Source organism: Stegostoma tigrinum, chromosome 26, assembly GCF_030684315.1.
Source record: "Stegostoma tigrinum isolate sSteTig4 chromosome 26, sSteTig4.hap1, whole genome shotgun sequence".
Taxonomy (NCBI): Eukaryota; Metazoa; Chordata; class Chondrichthyes; order Orectolobiformes; family Stegostomatidae; genus Stegostoma; species Stegostoma tigrinum.
The window spans coordinates 50,502,521-50,525,082 of NC_081379.1; the positions used below are offsets into that span (position 1 = coordinate 50,502,521).

Here is a 22,562-nt window from a genome sequence, read left to right on the forward strand (position 1 = left end):
CCAGGGAAGACGGACAGGTCAAGGAGGTGGGATGAGGTTAGTAGGTAGCTGGGGGTGCGGCTTGGGGTGGGAGGAAGGGATGGGTGAGAGGAAGAACCGGTTAGGGAGGCAGAGACAGGTTGGACTGGTTTTGGGATGCAGTGGGTGGGGGGGAAGAGCTGGGCTGGTTGTGTGGTGCAGTGGGGGGAGGGGATGAACTGGGCTGGTTTAGGGATGCAGTGGGGGAAGGGGAGATTTTGAAACTGGTGAAGTCCACATTGATACCATATGGCTGCAGGGTTCCCAGGCGGAATATGAGTTGCTGTTCCTGCAACCTTCGGGTGGCATCATTGTGGCAGTGCAGGAGGCCCATGATGGACATGTCATCAAGAGAATGGGAGGGGGAGTGGAAATGGTTTGCGACTGGGAGGTGCAGTTGTTTGTTGCGAACTGAGCGGAGGTGGACCGCTTTGCAGAACACCTCCGCTCAGTTCGCAACAAACAACTGCACCTCCCAGTCGCAAACCATTTCCACTCCCCCTCCCATTCTCTTGATGACATGTCCATCATGGGCCTCCTGCACTGCCACAATGATGCCACCCGAAGGTTGCAGGAACAGCAACTCATATTCCGCCTGGGAACCCTGCAGCCATATGGTATCAATGTGGACTTCACCAGTTTCAAAATCTCCCCTTCCCCCACTGCATCCCTAAACCAGCCCAGTTCATCCCCTCCCCCCACTGCACCACACAACCAGCCCAGCTCTTCCCCCCCACCCACTGCATCCCAAAACCAGTCCAACCTGTCTCTGCCTCCCTAACCGGTTCTTCCTCTCACCCATCCCTTCCTCCCACCCCAAGCCGCACCCCCAGCTACCTACTAACCTCATCCCACCTCCTTGACCTGTCCGTCTTCCCTGGACTGACCTATCCCCTCCCTACCTCCCCACCTACACCCTCTCCACCTATCTTCTTTACTCTCCATCTTCGGTCCGCCTCCCCCTCTCTCCCTATTTATTCCAGTTCCCTCCCCCCATCCCCCTCTCTGATGAAGGGTCTAGGCCCGAAACGTCAGCTTTTGTGCTCCTGAGATGCTGCTTGGCCTGCTGTGTTCATCCAGCCTCACATTTTATTATCTTGGAATCTCCAGCATCTGCAGTTCCCATTATCTCAGACACTTAATCCTACTCTGCAGCCAGGGCACAATGTTTATTGGGTAAACTGGACACGTGGCATGAACCGTCCCATGCATCAAAACTGTCTTCTCGTCATTGAGTCATAAATCCATAGAGGCATATAACACAAAAACAGGCACTTTGTCCTAACTCATCCATGGTGACCAGATTTCCCTGTGTTTAGCCCATATCTCTCTAAATCTCTCCTATCTATGTACCTGTCCAAATGTCTTTTAAATGTTGTAATTGTACCTACCTCTACCACTTCCTCTGGCACCTTGTTCCATATGGCACCACCCTCTGTGAAAAGTTGCCCCTCAGTTGCCTTTTAAATCATTCCCCTCTCACCTTAAACATCTGCCATCTAATTGTGGTCTCCCCTAACCTGTAGAAAAGACCTTAACTGTTCACCTTATCTATGCCCTTCATGATTTTATAAGGTTACCCCTCAGCCTCCTATGCTCAAGAGAGAAAAGTTCCAGCCTATCCAGCCTCTACTTATAACTCAAACCAGCCTTGGAAACATCCTTGTAGATCCTTTTTTGCATCCTTTACAGTTTAATAACATCATACCTATAGCAGGGTGACCAGAATCATGCGCAGTACTCCAGATTGGCCTTACCAATATCTTTTACAGATGTAAAATGATGTCCCAACTCCTCTAACTCAATGCTCTGGCCAATAAATGCAAGTACGCCAAATGCCTTCTTCACAATTCTGTCTATCTGTGATGCCATTTTCAAGCAACTATCTATCTGCACCCTTAGGTCTCTCTTCGAGAACACTTTCCACAAAGAATGAGAAGCACTAATTGAGGCCAATTGATCCATCACATATATGCTATCTGCCTGGTAAATTTAGCTAGTTAGTTCCACACAGCTCATATTCCGCCTGGGAACCCTGCAGCCATATGGTATCAATGTGGACTTCACCAGTTTCAAAATCTCCCCTTCCCCTACTGCATCCCTAAACCAGCCCAGTTCATCCCCTCCCCCCACTGCACCACACAACCAGCCCAGCTCTTCCCCCCCCCACCCACTGCATCCCAAAACCAGTCCAACCTGTCTCTGCCTCCCTAACCGGTTCTTCCCCTCACCCATCCCTTCCTCCCACCCCAAGCCGCACCCCCAGCTACCTACTAACCTCATCCCACCTCTTTGACCTGTCCGTCTTCCCTGGACTGACCTATCCCCTCCCTACCTCCCCACCGACACTCTCTCCACCTATCTTCTTTACTCTCCATCTTCAGTCCGCCTCCCCCTCTCTCCCTATTTATTCCAGTTCCCTCCCCCCATCCCCCTCTCTGATGAAGGGTCTAGGCCCGAAACGTCAGCTTTTGTGTTCCTGAGATGCTGCTTGGCCTGCTGTGTTCATCCAGCCTCACATTTTATTAGCTCAAAAAATGTTTGCCTTTCAATTGCTTATCCAACTTGTTTTAAAATCTGCCTTTACCATCCCTTTCAGATGGTGCATTTAGATCATTTACCTCATCTCACCTCCAGATCATCTGAATGCTCATTGAAACGGTCTCTCCAGATTTAGTCTTTTGATGATTTCACACTCCTTTATGAAACACATCTCTTCAATTCGAAATACTCAGCAGGATTGATGAACACCTGATAAAAAGTCTCTCTGTCTTTCTCTCTCTCTCTCTCTCTCTCTGCACATATCCTGCTGAGCATTTTTTTTGGTTTCTTTCAGATTTCCAGCATCTGCAGTATTTTGTTTTATATTATTCTAATAAGTCTCAACTTCACCCTCTTCAACACCTTGTCAACCTTCCCAACTGTGCTGCACGACACTTCAGCTGCAGCTCAATTATTGTCTCTACACAATTTGAACATAAAAAAGAAACCCTTGCATTTTAAAGCACCTTTTAGAATCTCAGGGTGTCCCGAAACACTTTACAGCCAATTAAATACTTCTATCGTGTAATAACTGATGTATTGTAGGAAACATAGTAGCAAATTGCACGCAGCAAACTCTCAATATCATTGTGAAAATGATTAGATAATCTCTTGTTTTGTGATGTTGATCAAGACATAACTATTAGCCAGGATATTGTGATAACACCCTGCCCTTCAAATTGTCAAATGGGACCTTCTATGTCTCATCTGGCACTCTCTCAGCACCACACACACTAGGGTCAGTCTAGATTTTTGTGCTTAAATCCTGCTCAACCAAAAACTTTCTGACTTAAATGTGACATAGTTTCCTTGACTTTATAATCTATTTATAAAACCAAAGATCCAATATAGAGCCAAAACACTGGCAATTTGTCCTGATAATTTCAAAGATTTGAGTATGTAGTCTGAATATCGTATTCTGCACTCAATTTAAAATTATACACTGAGTTCATGTTGACTTTCCTCATGTTTTCTACTGAAATGTTAATTTCCCATGTATCTATTTTAATTCCTATTTGCCACACACTTGCTAATGTCACCAGTCTGTCTCTGTTCTTCTGAAATCTGTTACCATCCTTCTTGTTTATTATTACATATCAAAATGTTGTTTCATTTCCATATTTTAACATACAATTTGTAAGTTCCCAATCCAGGACGTTAATATAAATTAAAATGGTGGCTGGTTTTAATACTGTTCCCCAGAAATATAAGTATATATAACTCTCCAGTGTGAAAAAACACTATTCGCCGCAAATGCTCTTATCCTTTCTGCATCCACTGTGCCTTTAACTCCTGGATTCTAATCGTGCTAACAATCCATTAGGTGGCGCATCGCCTACTGAAAGTTCAAATATATACTATCAGGCCTGGTCCCCACCTCCAGTCCCACGGAACTTCAGGTCAGGCATTTTTGGGAAATAAACCTGCTGGATGACAGGAATCGAGTAGGAACATGGGACAGAGGATTGATCTACAGAGAACTAGCAATGAAATTCAATAAGTGTAAAACCCTTTTTTTCATTATTATTTATTCATTAGTGGGATGTGTGTGCTGCTGGCATATCCCTAGTTGCCCCTCATAAGGTGCTGGTGAGCTATCTTCTTGAGCTGCTGCAGTCCACTTGCTGTAGATTGATTCACAACGCTTTGAGGGAGGGAATTCCAGGATTTTGACCCAGCGACAGTGAAGGAACAGCAATATATTTCCAAGACAAGATGGTGAGTGGCTTGGAGGGGAACTTGGAGGTGGTGGTGTTCCCATATATCTGCTGCCCTTGTCCTTCTAGATAGAAGTGGTCGTGGGTTTGGAAGGTGCTGTCTGAGGATCTTTGGTGAATTTCTGCAGTGCATCCTGTAGATAGGACACACGGATGCGACAGGTTGGTGGAGGGAGTGTATGCTTGTGGATGTAATGCCAATCAAGTGGGCTGCTTTGTCCTGGATGGTGTCAAGCTTCTTGAGTGTTGTTGGGGCTGCAATCATCCAGGCAAGTGGGGAGTATTCCATCACACTCCTGACTTGTGCCTTGTAGATGGTGGACAGCTTTTGTGGAGTCGGGAGCTAAATTACTTACTGCAGTATTTCTAGCCTCTGACCTGCTCTTGCATACACTGTGTTTATGTAGTAATTCCAGTTGAGTTTCTGATCAATTCTAACCCCCAGGATGTTGATGCTGGGGGATTCATTAATGGTAATACCATTGAGTGTCAAGGAGTGGTGGTTAAATGATCTATTATTGGTGATGGTCATAGCCTGGTCATCACAGTACTAAATGGGCCAGACTTTGAACAGATCTGGCAACTTAAAACTGTGCATGCATGAGGCGCTGTGGGCTGTCAACAGCAGCAGAATTGTACTCCAGCACAGTCTGTAACCTAGTGGCCCAGTACATACCCCACTCAAACATTGGCATCAAGCCAGAGGATCAACCCTGAATCAATTGAGAGTGCAGGAAGGCATGCCAGGAGCAGCACCAGGCATAGCTGAAGTTGAGATATCAACCTGGTGAAGCTACCAAACAGGACTACTTGCATGCCAAAGAGCATAAGCAGAAGTGATAGACAGAGCTAAATGATCCCACAACCAACAGTTCAGATCTAAGCTCTGCAGTCTTGCCACATGAAGGTGTGAATGGTGGTGAATGATTAAACAACTCATTGGAGGGAGAGGCTCCACAAATATGCCCACCCTCAATGATGGATGAATCCAACACATCAGTGCAAAAGATAAGCCTGAAGCTTTCACAGCAATCTTCAGCCAGAAGTGCCAAGTGGATGTTCCATCTTGATCTTCTCCAGTGGTTCCCAGCATTACAGATACTAGTCTTCAGATAATTTGATTCACTCCACATGATATCAAGAAATGTTTGGAGACTGGAGACAGCAAAGGTTAAGGGCCATGACAACATTCCAGCAATAGCACTGAAGACCTGTGCTCTCGAACTTGTTACTCCCTTAGTCAAGCTGTTCCAGTACAGTAACAGCACTGGTATCTACCTGACAATGTAGAAAATTGCCCAGGTATGTCCTGTACATAAAAAGCATGACAGATCCAACCTGGCCAATCGCCCCATCAGTCTAGTCTCAATCATCAGTAAAATGAAGGAAGTTGTCATCGACAGCACTGTCCAGCAGCAACAGATCAGCAATAGCCTGCACAGCAACACCCAGTTTGGGTTCCATCAGGACCACTCAGCTCCTGGTCTCAGGGCAAAAGAGGTGTATTCCAAAGGCGAGGTGAGAGTGACAGCTCTTGACATCAAGGGTGCATTCAACCAAGTGTGGCAACAAGGAGCCCGAGCAAAACTGGAATCAATGGGTATCGGGGGAAAATGCTCTTATGTTTGGAGTCATATCTGACATAAAGGAAGATGGATAACTAAGTGTGGGGCTGGATGAACACAGCAGGCCATGCAGCATCTTAGGAGCACAAAAGCTGACTTTTTGGGCCTAGACCCTCCATAAGAAAATGCAACACAAAGGAAGATGGTCATGGTTGTTGGAAGTCAGTCAGCTCAGCTCCAGGATATCTCTGCAGAATTTCCTCAGGGTAGTGTCCTTGGTCCAACCATCTTCAGCTGCTTCATCAATGACCTTCCCTCCATCATAAGGTCAAAGGTGGGGATGTTCTCAATGATTAACAATGTTCAGCACCATTTGTGACTCCTCAGATACTGAAGCAGTCCGTGTTCAAATGCAACAAAATCTGGATAGTATCCAACCTTGGGCTGACAAGTGACAAGTAACATTTACATAACTTTCTGTTTCACATTGACTTGACATGTTCCCCTTAACTCTCTCAGGAAGTCAGCCATATACCATTAATAAGAGTTAAAATATTGTCATGTCAGGAATCCTCTTTAGTGACTTTCCAAGCCCATAATCACAGCAGAAAACTTTGGTTATTAATGCAGGATTCCTTCAATCACATTGACCAGTGTTCTATCAATTTGTGTCCAGTATTGTCAAGTGGTTTTATGGGACTTACTACACACAAACTGAAACAATCAGTGTGATCTGGCTATTGCACCAGAGACAGTAACCCGCTCCTGCACTGAGCCACTCCACACGCTCCACATTTCAGTAGAGGCAACTAGGCCATGAGGAGCAGGAAACTAGGTAGATAATTGCCAAGCTGGGGTGATAAACCTGAGATTACTGCCTCACGTATTACACCATTTGGAATCAGCTCACTTTATTACCAGATGCTGGAAGACAGAACATAGTGTCAGCTCCAAGAGGTTGAATCCTGGGAGCACAATGAGTAAGGAATAGATTTGCAACTAAAAGAAAACATACAACTACGTAGAAATCATGATTTATTGTCAAAAAATACAAAAAAAAAGTGTTGGTCCAGAGACAAATTGGGAGGGTGAGAATGCTGTTGAGTGTCAGGTCTGAGACTCAGCACAATCCATCAGAAAGTCAATCGGAATAGGTTTCACATTTTACGCACTCCATTCTCCTAGTAGCCACCTTCCCCTTTGTTTCCAAACAGTCTGTACCCTGGTAGGATACAATCATTTACTTTCTGGCTTTTGTCAACAAGTAGCTTTCCAACAGAATTGTACTTGCCATTCAGGCCAAGTTGGCAATCTCATTGCTCCTTTGCCATTGGAGAGGCAGCCCATCTCAAAGAGGACCTCCACCTCACTCACATTTCTCCTGGCAAGCTTGCATGAGAGCAAGGGACTTGGGTGTGCTGGGATAGGGATTAGATGCCACTGGAACTTGAGGATACATTTCTTATTGATAGAACTTCAATCTCAGGCAACCTTGATGTAGTGGAAGGGTTTCCCATCCATTCCAATGGAGCTGCTGGCCCACATTTCATTCATTTTTGTAGAACTATATAGCACCCTGCAATGAGCCTTCAGATTGCCTGCGAGCTGCCACAACAGTGCCAACCTGCATCATGTGGTGGAGGTGATGGCCTAGTGGTATTATTGCTGGACTGTTAATCCAGAGACCCAAATAGCATTCTGGGGGTCCAGGTTCAAATACCGTCACAGTAGATGGTTGAATTTGAATTCAATAAAAATATCAGGAATTAGGAATCTAATGATGACAATGAAACCATTGTCAATTGTCAGGAAAAACCCATCTGGTTCATAATGCCCGTTAGGGAAGGAAATTGCCATCCTTACCGGGTCTGGCCTACATGTGACTCCAGACTCACAGCAATGTGGTTGACTCTGAACTGCCCTCTGGGCAATTAAGGATGGGCAATAAATGCTGCCTCGCCAGTGATGCCCTCATCTCATTAATGATTAAAGGAGAAAAAAAAAACTGATCACTATCCTAGATTCCAGAGCTGTTGACATCAAAAACAATTGGATAGCAAGCTTGGAGGTGATCAGTTAGGAGGATGCCAATTCTCCAAAATGACTGCTGATCTTCTCTCACGATGGCAAATGCAGCATTTATAATCCCCATTTGTTCCTACTTTGGAGACCTGATATCCATGGTTAAAAAGAAAAGGCCATTGTGTCACATGGGATGCTAACTCATTCTTTATCCAGGTCCCATTAAATTCACAGAAGTCTGAACATGTTGCTAGGTATTTGACAGAAGCTCTTCTTCTGTCAGTCGGAAACAATCTGGAGTCAATCAGGATTTAATCTGAATATGATTCGCTAGACAATTGGCCTCCATCTGTCTTTGTTTTGACATCCAGTGTTTTTTTTTATGTAGGGAATTATGTAATGATTTAATGGTCCTGGGTCTGGGAGGGGATTATGTCCTAGTCACTGCTGAAGAACCCCCATATGATGGTGCATGTGTGAAGGCTGGGAGTGAGGGTAGAATCCAGCACAGAGTGAAGATAGGGGCTTAGCCAACTGAAGCCAGGGATTGAGTCCGGGGCTGAGCACAAAGAGTCAGAGCAGAGGCTAAGCGTAGGGAGTCAGGGCAGGCACTGCGAACAGAGCAAGGGAAGAGACTGAGAATGGAAGTGAGGACTTATCACATAGAGTAAGGGCAAGGGCTGAGCACAGAGAGTATGGCAGCAGCTTTTTGCAAGGAATGAGGGCAAGGGTTGAGCACAGGTAGTGAGGGGAGGGCTTATTACATGGAATAGGGACAGGGGCTGAGTACAAGGAATGCAGTTAGAGGCTTATCACATGAAGTGAGGGCAGGGGTTTAGCACAGGGAGTAAGGACTGGAGTGTGGTTATGTAATGCATTGCCTCGAAAAGTGGAAACACGTTCAACGGAGGTATTCAACAGGAAATGAAATGTGTTTTTATAGCAAGTGTTCAGGGATACATAGAGAAGGTAGGAGATTGGCATTAGATAATAGAACCAATTTAGATAATAGACTTGACGCAGGCACGATGGGCCAGTGGTCTTCAGCTGCACTATAATAATTCTGAATGAGGATCACCTCCAAATCCCTGCTCAATTGTGCTCTAACTGTGAAGTGGGAATGCTTGGAGTGGGTCATAGTTAATTGTATATTCACTAATGGAGAAAATGTGAGTTGAAGCTACATCCAGCTGCACACACTAGGGAGTGAACCTGCATCCTAATGAATGTTGCAAATTGCACTATAAAGAAGCAGAATTATCCACTGAGCTAACAGTTTCTAATTCACCTTCTTTGCATGATGTGGTTTTAAGAAGCCTGTCAATACAGGAGAGCTGATAAGCAGAAAAAATGGGAAATCTGTTATCTCTCATCACTTTTTCTATTCTGCTGCCTGATTTCAGGCAGAGCAATGAGTGTGATGATCTGACAGACACTTGTTCAGTGGGAGTGTGTACTCGATAATTGTATACATAGAGACACAGTACCCAATGTGGCTGTCCAGCAGCTGGGTCTGAGCCCCAGGTCACTCCCACCTCATGTTTCTGTCATTGTCAAATTATTTCTCACACTAAGGCTCCAAACCTGATGATATGATTTTACGTGAAAGACAAAGCATTTCCCTCCTCAAAATAAGTCCCTGCCTAGAAACTATCAACTAATGCAGATAATATAATAGGCTCTGCCAAGCTGAAAAAGTAATCAGATATCTGTCCAATATTAGCTTTCTTTTGAATTGTATTTAGGCTTTCCACATGTTGGTATTGTACAGTTTTAGGTTAGAATGGCAGCTATCCCTAAGTAGGGTCTTCAGTCACCTTAATTCTAGAGGACCAAACAGAGGCTCACTTGTGCCAAATTTTTCTCCAGCTTGCCACAACTCAAGAATCAAACTAATTATGGATTATTGTTCAGAAGAAAATTCCAGGAAAGGAAGTGGGAAATGAGAAAGAGCCAGTGAATGGTAGATGGGAAAGTCACAGTTTGGGAATCTCCACCAGTAGCTCCCATCGTCTTGACTGTCTGTCAGAGTCATGTGTACAACTGACGAGAAGAGGCACATCCAAAGAAATCATGGCCTATCAGCCGTGGATATCCTTCCTGTACCTTCACCTGCACAGGGTCAAACTTCCAATAATACCTTCCACGGAGAAAGTAGGCATAACCTGTCAACACAGAGGTCAGAGTTAGAGTATGAAGAAGAAAGCCCCCAGTGATTTAACATATGAACCATGTGAAAGGCTAAGCTAGCTAGCAACATATGGGGGATGTCTTTAACTCAGGAAACCAGGATTTAGAAGCAGTCTAGGTAGAGGTGAGGCATGATAAAGGTTAGCAGTCACTTGTGGAAGTTGATTTCAGTGCTCCCAACAGTAACCACATGGTAGGACAGGGTAACAAGGAAGAAATAATGGGATCTGGTCAATCACGGCTCGCAGTGTGGGGCAGCATGGTAGCCAAAAGCACTGTTATCTCACAATACCAGGGACCTGGGCTCAATTCTACCATTGGGCAAATGTCTGTGTGGAGTTTGCACGTTCTGCCTATGTCTGCGTGGGTTTCCTCTGAGTGCTTTGGTTTAATCCCACAGTGCAAAGAAGTATAGTTTAGGTGGATTAGCCATGGGAGACGCAGGGTTATAGGGAAAGAGCAGGGGTGAGATACTCTTTGGAGGGTTGATGTGGACTCAATAGGCTTTCATTGAATATTATTGTTTTCGGGCAATTTCTTAGACCAGCATATTATGACACCAACCAGTGAACAGGCTACACTTAGAACTGGCCTAGAACAAGATTGGACTAATTACTGACCTCATAGTGAAAACGCCTCTGAAGAGCAGTGCCCATAACATGAATTTTTCATACACTTTAAGAGACAGAAGTGTGGGTGCAAGACTACTGTTTTGAATTTAAATGGGGAAATAATGAGCACATGAAATCAGAGCTAGTGAAAGTGAACTGGCAGTTTAGTTTAAAGGTGCAGATGCAGTGGCAAGCATTGAAGGGGATATTCCAGAAATTACAGACTAATACATTTTAACAAATAAAGAAATTCTAAGGAATGGATCCACCATCTGTGGTTAACTAAAAAAGTCTAAGGCAGTATCAAATTCAAAGACGACAAAGAATTGTGTAAGGATTGGTGACAGGTCAGAAGGCTGGACAGAATATAAAAATTACAGAATTACTAAAAGATTAAGAAGGAGGGAAAAATTAGATTACAAGCAAAAGCTAGGCAAAAATATAAAAACAGATAGGAAAAGAAATGAGTTAACAAAGTAAGTGTTGATCGCATGAAAAAAGAGCCAAGGAATTAATAATGGAGAATAAAGAGATGGCAGAAGAATTGAACAGATATTTTGCATTCATCTGTACAAGAGAGGACATAGGCAGCATCCTGGAAATAACTCCAAACCAGGAACTGAAAAGAGGTGAAAGAGGAGGAGGGTCAGTGTAGGCAGAGCCACTTCTACTGTTGAGGTGGGGGGTGGGGAGTGGGTGAAAGGGGAGGAGGGACTATGTGAGCAAAGCCGTGTCCATATGATGGTTCAGTTGTATGTTAGGCTCGGATCCCTACAGCAATTGGCACCCCAACTACATTCTGGGTTGGACCCAACTGATGCTGCTCACCATGCATGTCCTGGAATGCCCCATCGATGTTGGCAGGAATACCTCGCCAGTCATTAGTACTGCGCGGGTAGACACTGTCCAAAGCATTTTGGTTCATGTCGAATCGCCAGTAATTATTTCCTTTAAAGAAATAGATCTTCCTCTTCTCCTCCAAGCCCCACGTCAGAGCAGCCTGGATATCCACGGCAGATAGTCCCAACTCGGAGATTAACTTGGGCCCAAAGACTTGATTCTCTCCATCGTAGATCCAGTAATTGGAACCTGGAAGAAAATAGAATCATTAAGTCATACAGCTTGGAAACAGGCCATTCAGTCCAATTCATCCATCCTGACCAGATTTCCCAACCTAAACTAGTCCCACTTGCCTGCATTTGGCCCATATCTCTCTAAAGCTTTCCCATTAATTTACCTGTCCAAATGTACTTTAAATACTGCAACTGTATTTGCATCTACCATTTCTTCTGGCAGTTCATTCCACACATGAACAACGTGTCTATGGTAAAGTAGCCCCTCATGTCCCTTTCAAATCTTTCTCCTTGAAAATATGTCCCCTTTGTTTTGAATTCCCTGACCCTAGGTTAAATGCCTTTGCTATTCACCTTACTTATGCCCCTCATGATTTTATAAACCTTCATAAGGTCACCCTCCAAACTCCTCCTTCAGTGGAAAAAGTCCCAGCTTATTCAGCCTCTCCTTATAACTCAAGCCCTCCATCCCTGGCAACATCCTGGTTAATCTTGTTAAATGATGGGTGGCACAGTGACTCAGTGGTTAGCACTGCTGCCTCCCAGCATCAGGAATCTGGGTCAATTCCACCCTCAGGTGACTGCCTGTGTTGAGATTGCACATTCTCCCTGTGTCTGTGTGGGTTTCCCCTGGGTGCTCTGGTTTCCTCCCACAGCCCAAAGATGTGCAGGTTGGGTAGATTGGCCATGGGAAATTGCCCATAGTATTCAGGGATGTGTCAGAGTTACAGGGGGATGGGTCTGGGTGGGATGCTCTGAGGGTCAGTGTGGACTTGTTGGGCCAAACGGCCCGTTTCTCCACTGTAGGGATTCGATGATGATGATGACCTTTATTTAATCCTTTCCAATCTAATAATTTCCTTTCTATCGTAGGGTGACCAAACATAGTGCTGACTATCATGGGAGAAAAACATTTTGGGAATCATAACAAAGATCAGGTCACCGGGATAAACATAGCCTTTTCATTATACAATGCACCTGGGATTGACAGAGTCAGCGAGTCATAACATTGACCCACTGAGTCCATGCCAACTCTCCATGAAGCAATCCAGCCAATCTCATTCACCTGCTATATTCACAAAGCCATGCAAATTTGTTACTTTCAAGAGTCCAATGAATTTTCTTTTACTGAGATTGTCTCCGCTTCCACCACACTGGTAGGAAGTAAGTTCCACATTGTACCACTCACTGCATAAAATGTTCTCCCTGACATTCTCCCTGCCATCTCTTGCCTGAACATTAAACCTGGGTTCTCTAGTCATTAAACTATCTGCCAATGTGACAATTTTTCCTTGTATAACTTATCTAAATCTGTCATTGTAGTGACTGTAGAGGCCAGCCAGGTAAACCTTACACATAATGAGTTCCCTGATTGGACCAGGTTAACAGTACCAATCCAGGAGCCCTGTCTGATAGATATAAACAAGGAGTGCCAGAGGTTCTGTTCACTCTGGGACCCAGCTCTGAGGAAGCTGGACCAGTGTCAAATACTATGCACTTGTAAATAAAGGGTGTATTGATGCTGGGATACCGGTGTCTCTGGAGTTATTTCAGTCATCATCCTGTATATTGTCATCAAATCTCTTCTCACTCTTCTTTGCTCCGAGCAGAATTACATTAGCTTCTCGAACCTCACCTCGTAGCTAAAATTCCTTTCATCCCTGGAACCATACTGGTAAATTTCCTCTGCTTCCTGTCCATTTGCCAAAAAAAATCTCCAAGATGGCGGCAGAGTAGGACTCCTGAGTCAGAGCTTATCTACTTTGTCCATTTCTCTTCTTTTTTCTCTCTATTATCGCATGTTTTCTTCTTACCTCCTGTCCTTGGGTGCCATTGGCTATGTCCAGGGTGAAATCCAGCACGGGCTCTTGGCCTCAATGTGGACTTGAACTCCCGACCTCGCAATCTCAATGGGGTCTTGAACTCCTGACTTCAACACAGTCTCAAACACCCGACCTCAACTTGGTCTCAAACTCCCAGCCTCAGTGTGGACTTGCCTCCTGGCCTCAAGGTGAAACCTGCTACAGGCTGTGTTGGAAGGACTTTTATTCAGAAGTTTTATTTCATTTTTTCTAATTTATTGCTGGGCGTTTTATATCTTTATTTTTCTATTTTTCCCCCTGCGAATCTGTGTTTAGGAATCTGTATCTAGGCACCTTGGCATCTAAGGTGGTGCTGTAAGTGGTGAATTGTAAACTTTTCATTCAACTCATGAGTAATATGTGACAATAAAGCTAATTCTTGTAATTCTTGGATGCAATGCCTAAAGTACAACATGACTTCCTTGTTTTCGTATTTAATCCTGTAACTATTAAGCTGAAGTTCCCAAAGTTTTGCTAATCTCTCTCTCAAGATGCCCTACAATTTTCAGAGATTGATGTCCCTCTTCCCCATCCCTCTGTCTTTGCACAGTCTTTTGAACTTTACTATGAAATCCACATCACCTATCCCTATCTTCCCTGCCAAAATATATTACTTTACAATTCTCTGTATCAAATTAGTAGTAAATTAGTAAATTATCACAGAACATAGTTCAGTACAGCACAGGAATGGGCCCTTCAGACCACAATGTTGTGTCAGATACGATGCCATTTTAAACTAATCTCTTCTGCCTGCCCTGGATTCATATCCCACCGTTCCTTGCATATTCAAGTGCTTATCTAAAAGTCCCGTAAATGTCTCTGTAGTGTCTGCCACCCATGGCAGTGTGTCCCAGGCTCCAATGACTCTCTGTAAAAAACTTGCCCCTCACATCTCCTTTCTAACATTCTCGCCCTCACCTTAAATGCATGCCTCCTACTTTTAGACATTTCAACTCTTGGAATAAGGTTCTAACCATCAACCCTGTCTTTGCATCTCATAATTTTATAGATTTCTATCAAGTTTCATAGAACATAGAACATAGAACATAGAACAGTACAGCACAGAACAGGCCCTTCAGCCCACAATGTTGTGCCGACCATTGATCCTCATGTATGCACCCTCAAATTTCTGTGACCATATGCATGTCCAGCAGTCTCTTAAAAGACCCCAATGACCTTGCTTCCACAACCGCTGCTGGCAACACATTCCATGCTCTCACAACTCGCTGTGTAAAGAACCCGCCTCTGACATCCCCTCTCTACTTTCCTCTAACCAGCTTAAAACTATGACCCCTCGTTTTAGCCATTTCTGCCCTGGGAAATAGTCTCTGGCTATCAACTCTATCTATGCCTCTCATTATCTTATATACCTCAATTAGGTCCCCTCTCCTCCTCCTTTTCTCCAATGAAAAGAGACCGAGCTCAGTCAACCTCTCTTCATAAGAAGAGCCCTCCAGTCCAGGCAGCATCCTGGTACACCTCCTCTGCACCCTCTCCAAAGCATCCACATCTTTCCTATAATAGGGCGACCAGAACTGGACGCAGTATTCCAAGTGCGGGTCTAACCAAAGTTTTATAGAGCTGCAACAAGATCTCACGACTCTTAAACTCAATCCCCCTGTTAATGAAAGCCAAAACACCATATGCTTTCTTAACAACCCTGTCCACTTGGGTCCTCTCAGTCTCTGCTGCCAACCTCTTCTGCAACCTCTCCAAAGCCTCCACATCCTTCCTTTAATATGGTGACCAGAATTGAACACAATACTCCAGGTGTAGCCTAACTAAAGGCTTATAAAGTTGCAACATGCGTCTAATGACTCTTCTACTCAATTCCCCAACCAATAAAGGCAAGCATGCCATATGCCAACTTTACCACTCTATCTACTTGCATGGATGAATCAAGGGAAAGGGAAGGAAATTCCCTTGATTCCCTGGATGTGAGGAATTTTGGATTGGCTGTGATCCCATGGAATGGCAGAGTAGGCTCAAGTAGCTGAATGGCCTACTTTTGTTCCTATTTCTTATGATCGAAATTCTATTTGCCACCCTCTGTCTATTCTGCTGGCCTACCTGTATCATGTTGCAGTCAATTGATATCATCCCTATTGTTTCCACTCTTCAAGGTTTGGTTACCAACAATTTTTTTAGATTTTACTCTGAATTCCAAAATCTAAATCATTGATATTTCTACCAGAAAAGCAGTGATCCTTGCACTGACTGTACTGCCAATCATCCTCCTGTCATCAATAACAACATCCTATTGGATTTCATTCATCAAGCTTCACTAATACTTCATCAAAATATTAATTTAGTCAAGCATAAGTTGCCTTTATAAACCCAGGTCAGTTCAAGTTAGGCTGCAGGTCAATCAGAATCTTGTTGCATGGCAGACAGATCCAAGGCACTCTCTTCCTCTGCTCTGTAATGGTCATTGATGGACAGAAGTTGATCACTATTGGAACAGCAGAGACATCATGGGTCAGTATCATCACTGTGTGACTTTTTGAGTTTATGCATTTGGTTGTTCTTTTTGAATAGCCTGTAACAGACCTGACTAAGTAACTAGGATCTTTGGAATGAAGCATGCAGTTTTTTTTTTCTTTAATTCATTCACAGGATGAGGGTGTCACTTGGTTAGACTAGCATTTGTTGCCCATTTCTAATGACCCAGAAAACAGTTATGAGCCAACCACACTGGTGTGGGTCTGGAGCCATATGTAGGCCAGACCAGGCGAGGATGGCAAAACATTACTGAACCAGATGGGTTTTTTTCATCGAATCATAGAATCCCCATGGTGTGGTAACAGGTCATTCAAACCAACAGGTCCACACTGACTCTCTGAAGATCATCTCACCCAGATTCACCCCCTCCCCTATTCCTGTAACCCTGGATTTCCCATGGCTAATCCACCTAATTCACACATCCCTCAACACATTGGGCAATTTAGCATGGCCAATCCCTAAACTGCATATCTTTGAACTGTGAGAGGAAACCGAAGCACGCAGACAAAACCCACACAAACACAGGGAGAATGTCCAAACTCCAGACAGTCAGTGACCTGAGGCTAGAATGAAACCCAGGTCACTGGCTCCGTGAGGCAACGGTGCTAACCACTGAGCCACCATGCCACCGAGCAGGCATAATCCCAGGCAGGGATTTTCCAATAATTGACAATGGTTTCATGGTCATCATTAGGCTCTCAATTCCACATATTTCCTATTGAACTCGAACTTCGCCATTTGCTAGGGTGGATTCGAACCAGGGTCCCCAGAACATTACCTGGGTCTCTGGATTAATATTCTAATGGTAATGCCACCAGGCCAACACCTTCGTCTTACAGATGTAAACCCCATATGCTGGTTCATGAAGGCCGCATCAGGATCCAACAAGGGTGACAGCAACATGTTTTAGATACTTCATGAGAGTTAAAGGAACTTCAGTGGGATGGTTAATGCTTCATGTGCTTTTTCTCTTCTTTTCTATCTCCTTTGTCATCCAGGGGCTCTGGATTTGTTTGTCCTACTTTTCTGTTTCCAGGGAATATACCTTGACTTATACCCAAACAATCTCCTGTTTGAAGGTAGTTCATTGCTCATTTATAGTTTCTGTGCCAACCTTTGGTTCCAGTCTATTTGGTCCAGCTCCATTCTTGCAAAGTCCCGCATTAAGAAATTATTGTGTAAGATTAAAGCACATGGACTGGGGGAAGTGTATTAAGATGGTTAGAAAACTTATTGGTAGAGAGGAAGAAAAGAATAGGAATTCATGAGTCTTTTTCATATTAGCAGTCAGTAACTGGTGGGGTGCCACATGGATTGGTGCTGTGACCCCAGCTATTCACAATATATATTAATGATTTGGATGAGGGAACAAAATGTAACTTCTCAAAGTTTGCAAATGATACCAAGTTGGGTGGGAGAGTGAATTCTGATGCGGACGCAGAGTTCCTTCAGCATGATCTGGACAGTTTGGGTGAGTGGGAAAATCAATGGCAGATGCAGAATAATTTGGATAGATGTGAGGTTGCTCATTTGGAAGCAAAAGCAAGAAGGCAGATTACGATTAGAATGGCTGTAAATTAGGAGAGGGGATTGTATACCGGGATCTGGGTGTCCTTGTGCATGAGTCATTGAAGATAAGCAGAGATAGTAGGAACTGCAGATGCTGGAGAATCTGAGATAACAAGGTGTAGAGCTGGATGAACACCCCAAGCCAAGCAGCATCAGAGGAGCAGGAAGGCTGACGTTTTGGGCCAAGACCCTTATTCTTACTATTTCAACATCTCTGTTTCCACTTCTGGGAATAAACAGGCCACTGATATCCACACCAAACCCACTGACTCTCATTGTTCCCTTGACTATATATCCTCACACCGTGCTTCCTGTAAAGACGCTACTGCATTCATCCAGTTTCACCATCTCCATCGCATCTGCCCTGATGATGCTAACTTTGATAAGGGAGCCTCCAAAATATCCATTTTCTTCCTCAACCAAGAATTCACCACCTCCATGGTCATAGGACCCTTAGTTGTGCCCATCCCATTTCCCCCACTTCTGCCCTCATCCCTTCCCTTCCTTTCCCTCCCATTACAACAATAGGATCCCTCTGGTCCTCAACTACCATCCCTCCAGGCTCTGCTCCAAAGGATTGTAAGTCGCCATTTCCATCACCTCCAATAAGTTGCCAAAAACAGACTCATATTCTCCTTCCCTCTTTTCTCAACTTTCCGCAGGGATTGTTCTCTTCAGGAGGCCCTTGTCCACTCCTCCTCCATTCCCAACATCTCCCCACACCTCCATGCACCTTCCCATGCAATCGCAGAAGATGTAACATCAGCCCATTTACCTCTTCCCTCCTCATAAACTAAGGGCCCACACACATCTTCCGGGTGAAGCAGTGATTTAAAGTTTTTGAGAAGATTTGTAGCTCAGATTGTGGATGAGCCTGTAGTGATTTACCTACTCAATCGAGTCAACTGTACTCACTGCTCACAATGTGGCCTCCTCTACACTGGGGCAACAAAGTACATACTGAGTGGCCACTGTGCAGAACATAGAACATAGAACATTACAGCACAGTACAGGCCCTTCGGCCCTCGATGTTGTGCCGACCTGTCATACCGATCTCAAGCCCATCTAACCTACACTATTCCATGTACGTCCATATGCTTATCCAATGACGACTTAAATGTACCTAAAGTTGGCGAATCTACTACCGTTGCAGGCAAAGCGTTCCATTCCCTTACTACTCCCAGAGTAAAGAAACTACCTCTGACATCTGTCCTATATCTTTCACCCCTCAATTTAAAGCTATGCTCCCTCGTGCTCGCCGTCACCATCCTAGGAAAAAGACTCTCCCTATCCACCCTATCTAACCCTCTGATTATCTTATATGTCTCAATTAAGTCACCTCTCAACCTTCTTCTCTCAAATGAAAACAGCCTCAAGTCCCTCAGCCTTTCCTCGTAAGACCTTCCCTCCATACCAGGCAACATCCTAGTAAATCTCCTCTGCACCCTTTCCAAAGCTTCCACATCCTTCTTATAACGCGGTGACGAGAACTGTACACAATACTTCAAGTGCAGCCGCACCAGAGTTTTGTACAGCTTCACCATAACCTCTTGGTTCTGGAACTCGATCCCTCTATTAATAAAAGCTAAAACACTGTATGCCTTCTTAACAGCCCTGTCAACCTGGGTGGCAACTTTCAAGGATCTGTGCACGTGGATACCGAGATCTCTCTGCTCATCTACACTACCAAGAATCTTACCATTAGCCCTGTACTTTGCCTTCTGGTTACTCCTACCAAAGTGCATCACCTCACACTTGTCTGCATTAAACTCCATTTGCCACCTCTCAGCCCAGCTATGCAGCTTATCTATGTCTCTCTGCAACCTACAGCATCCTTCGTCACTATCCACAACTCCACCGACCTTAGTGCCGTCTGCAAATTTACTAACCCATCCTTCTACGCCCCCATCCGGGTCATTTATAAAAATGACAAACAGCAGTGGACCCAACACCGACCCTTGCGGTACACCTCTAGTAACTGGTCTCCAGGATGAACATTTCCCATCAACTACCACCCTCTGTCTTCTTTCAGCAAGCCAATTTCCGATCCAAACTGCTATATCTCCCACAATTCCATTCCTCCGCATTTTGTACAATAGCCTATTGTGGGGAACCTTATCAAACGCCTTGCTGAAATCCATATACACCACATCAACCGGTTTACTCTCATCTACCTGTTTGATCACCTTCTCAAAGAACTCAATAAGGTTTGTGAGGCACGACCTACCCTTCACAAAACCATGCTGACTATCCCTAATGAAATTATTCTTTTCTAGATGATTATAAATCCTATCCCTTATAACGTTTTCCAACACTGTACCAACAACTGAGGTAAGGCTCTCTGGACTATAATTACCAGGGTTGTCTCTATTCCCCTTCTTGAACAGGGGAACCACATTTGCTATCCTCCAGTCATCTGGCACTATTCCTGTAGACAATGTCGAGTTAAAGATCAATGCCAAAGGCTCGGCAATCTCCTCCCTGGCTTCCCAGAGGATCCGAGGATAAATACCATCCGGCCCAGGGGACTTATCTATCTTCACCTTCTGAAGGATTTCTAATACCTCTTCGGTGTGAACCTCAATCGCACCTAGTCTATGTTCTGTCTGCAAAAATAGCCCCAAACTTCCAGATGCCTGACAGTTCAACACACCACCATCCTCCCACACAAACAATTCTGACAGAGGCCTGAAGCAGTATTCCAGCAAGCACTAATGCAAGCTCAAAGAGCAATATCTTATTTTTCATTTGGTGACCCTGCAGCCTGTAGGACTCAACACTGAGTTCAATACCTTTAAGAGCCTGATTCGATGCTTCCACGTCTTTTACCCACATGGCACCTGATCCTGTTATGAAATGGAGATAGTAAGAACTGCCAATGCTGGAGAATATGAGATAACATGGTGTGGAGCTGGATGAACACGGCAGGCCAAACAGCATCACAGGAGCATGAAGGCTAACGTTTCAACTGAAGAAGCGTCTCGACCCGAAACATCAGCTTTCCTACTCCTCTGATGCTGCTTGGCCTGCTGTGTTCATCCAACTCCACACTGTGTTATCTCTGTTATGAAATGGGTAGGTTTTAGCACAGCTTACCCTTTCCCACACACTCTTGGGCCCATTATCACATTATCTGAGTGGCATTCACTACAGCTAACTCTTTTGCTCACTCATAGCTCTTATCTCTTATTAAACTTTGTTTCTACCCTGACCTGCTATCTGTTATCTCTTGCTTACCTACTCCAGTGTAGGAAGAGATTTAATGGAGAGCCACAGATTGGAAAGTTGTTGCAAAGTGGCAGTAAGAATGGCAAACTGGAAGCATCAGAGAGTCCATGAAATGCGAGGCTAGGTGTAGATGCACACACAAGAGTAGCACCAGGAACCAAGATCCATATTGAGGGTGCCTTGGCCATTGGGGAATGACGGACTGAGATGGCTACCTCAACATTGCTGATACATTGCTGTACGCTTACAATTTCTCACAGAGCGAGGAACACTGATCAATCGTGAGACAGAAGTTACATAGTTTACAGATTTACTCAAAATGCCTGGTGGCAGCAATAAACTGGAGACTGGATGCCTTTCGTTGCCATGGAGGAGTAGATCATGGGCAGGTCAGGGCAGAATGGCCTATAGAAATACTGAGGAGTAAGACAAGCGATGGTGGTGTCCAACAGTTCCTTGACCTTATTGTGTGGCCCTTTAACTCGCCGGGAACATATGGAAAAAATGACACTCAGGCCCCAGTCATTGCTTAAAAGGAGAAGCTGCTCCCTGAAGTCATATCCGCTATCCCTCACCTCTCAGAGGCAGATGAACAAAAGCCCAGGGCTTCTCATCTATGTCTCAGACACTGCCTTGTGTTCTTCCAACACAGCCTCCACCAGCACAATACACTCACAATGGGAGGCTGATGTGGATGCTGCAAGCTGGTGGGTACTGCATTGATGTACAGGAGGAGGTATACTGCATTGATGTACAGGAGGAGGTATACTGCATTGATGTACAGGAGGAGGTAATAATCAGTGACAGCTGCCTCACTTGCCCAGAGAATGAGGAGAGGCCGAGAGATGTTCCACCTAGCAGAGCAGCTGATATTTCAGCAGCAACATCAAACATGTGGATATTTGTTAGAGATCCAGAGGTGCAGAAGGCCCATGTGTAAATGATGAAGGAGTCCGTCTGGGCCCCAGTGGCTATAATTCTCCGGCATGGGGACTCCTGGCATCCTCCATTGAGGCAATGTTAATCCCTACAGAGAGACAAATGGAGAATTGAGTGGACAGAGGTTGCAGACTGGAGCAAGGGGCTGCATGGAGCAGAGCGCAAGGAAGGAGAGTCTCAGAATCAAGCTTATGCAGGGAGCGGATGGCTTTGGCCAGAAAAATTGACCCTATAGCACATGGAACAGTAGGAACCCTAATGTGTACATTGACTGGTGATTGCAGTCTTTCAGCAGATTGAAGGAGAGAATTAGCAGATTTTTAATCACTATATGATTACTATGCAACAGCAGTTCGTTTGTTTGCTCCATTTCAACGGTCCACAATGGCATGATGGAGTTTATAAGGGTAAATTATTTCTTTGCTGCAGCTGAGAATTCAAATATCACCAACATATCATCTACATATCAGAAATATCCTAGGGGTAGAAGGTTAGAGGTCACTCCAGTGAAGACATGCTTCTGGTCATAACCAGTAAAGATGTAGCAAGAGTTGAACCTAGAGGGGATCCACAGCAATGCCATCTATTTGGGCGCACATGACTCAATGAGTTGCTATGTTCATGGGTTTTATGAACACAAATTGATTGAACCCTGATAGTGCATCTAGAATCACACCACAGTATCAAATGTCAATGACACCCTTGAGTGGTACATTGGTAAATA

At 44.5% G+C, this 22,562-nt stretch overlaps 1 protein-coding gene across 1 annotated transcript in view; it reads right to left on the reverse strand.

The window, feature by feature from the left end:
* Window positions 1-6,864: 6,864 nt before the first annotated feature.
* Window positions 6,865-22,562, reverse strand: part of mmp11a (matrix metallopeptidase 11a) — an 84,894-nt gene continuing 69,196 nt past the window's right edge. Inside the window, exons 7-8 of the mRNA XM_048556511.2 lie at window positions 11,494-11,754; window positions 6,865-10,029 (exon numbers count right to left, since the gene is read on the reverse strand). Of these exons, the coding sequence (XP_048412468.1) occupies window positions 9,896-10,029; window positions 11,494-11,754 (395 nt within the window). The 3' untranslated portion in view covers window positions 6,865-9,895. The remainder of the gene's footprint in view (window positions 10,030-11,493; window positions 11,755-22,562) is intronic.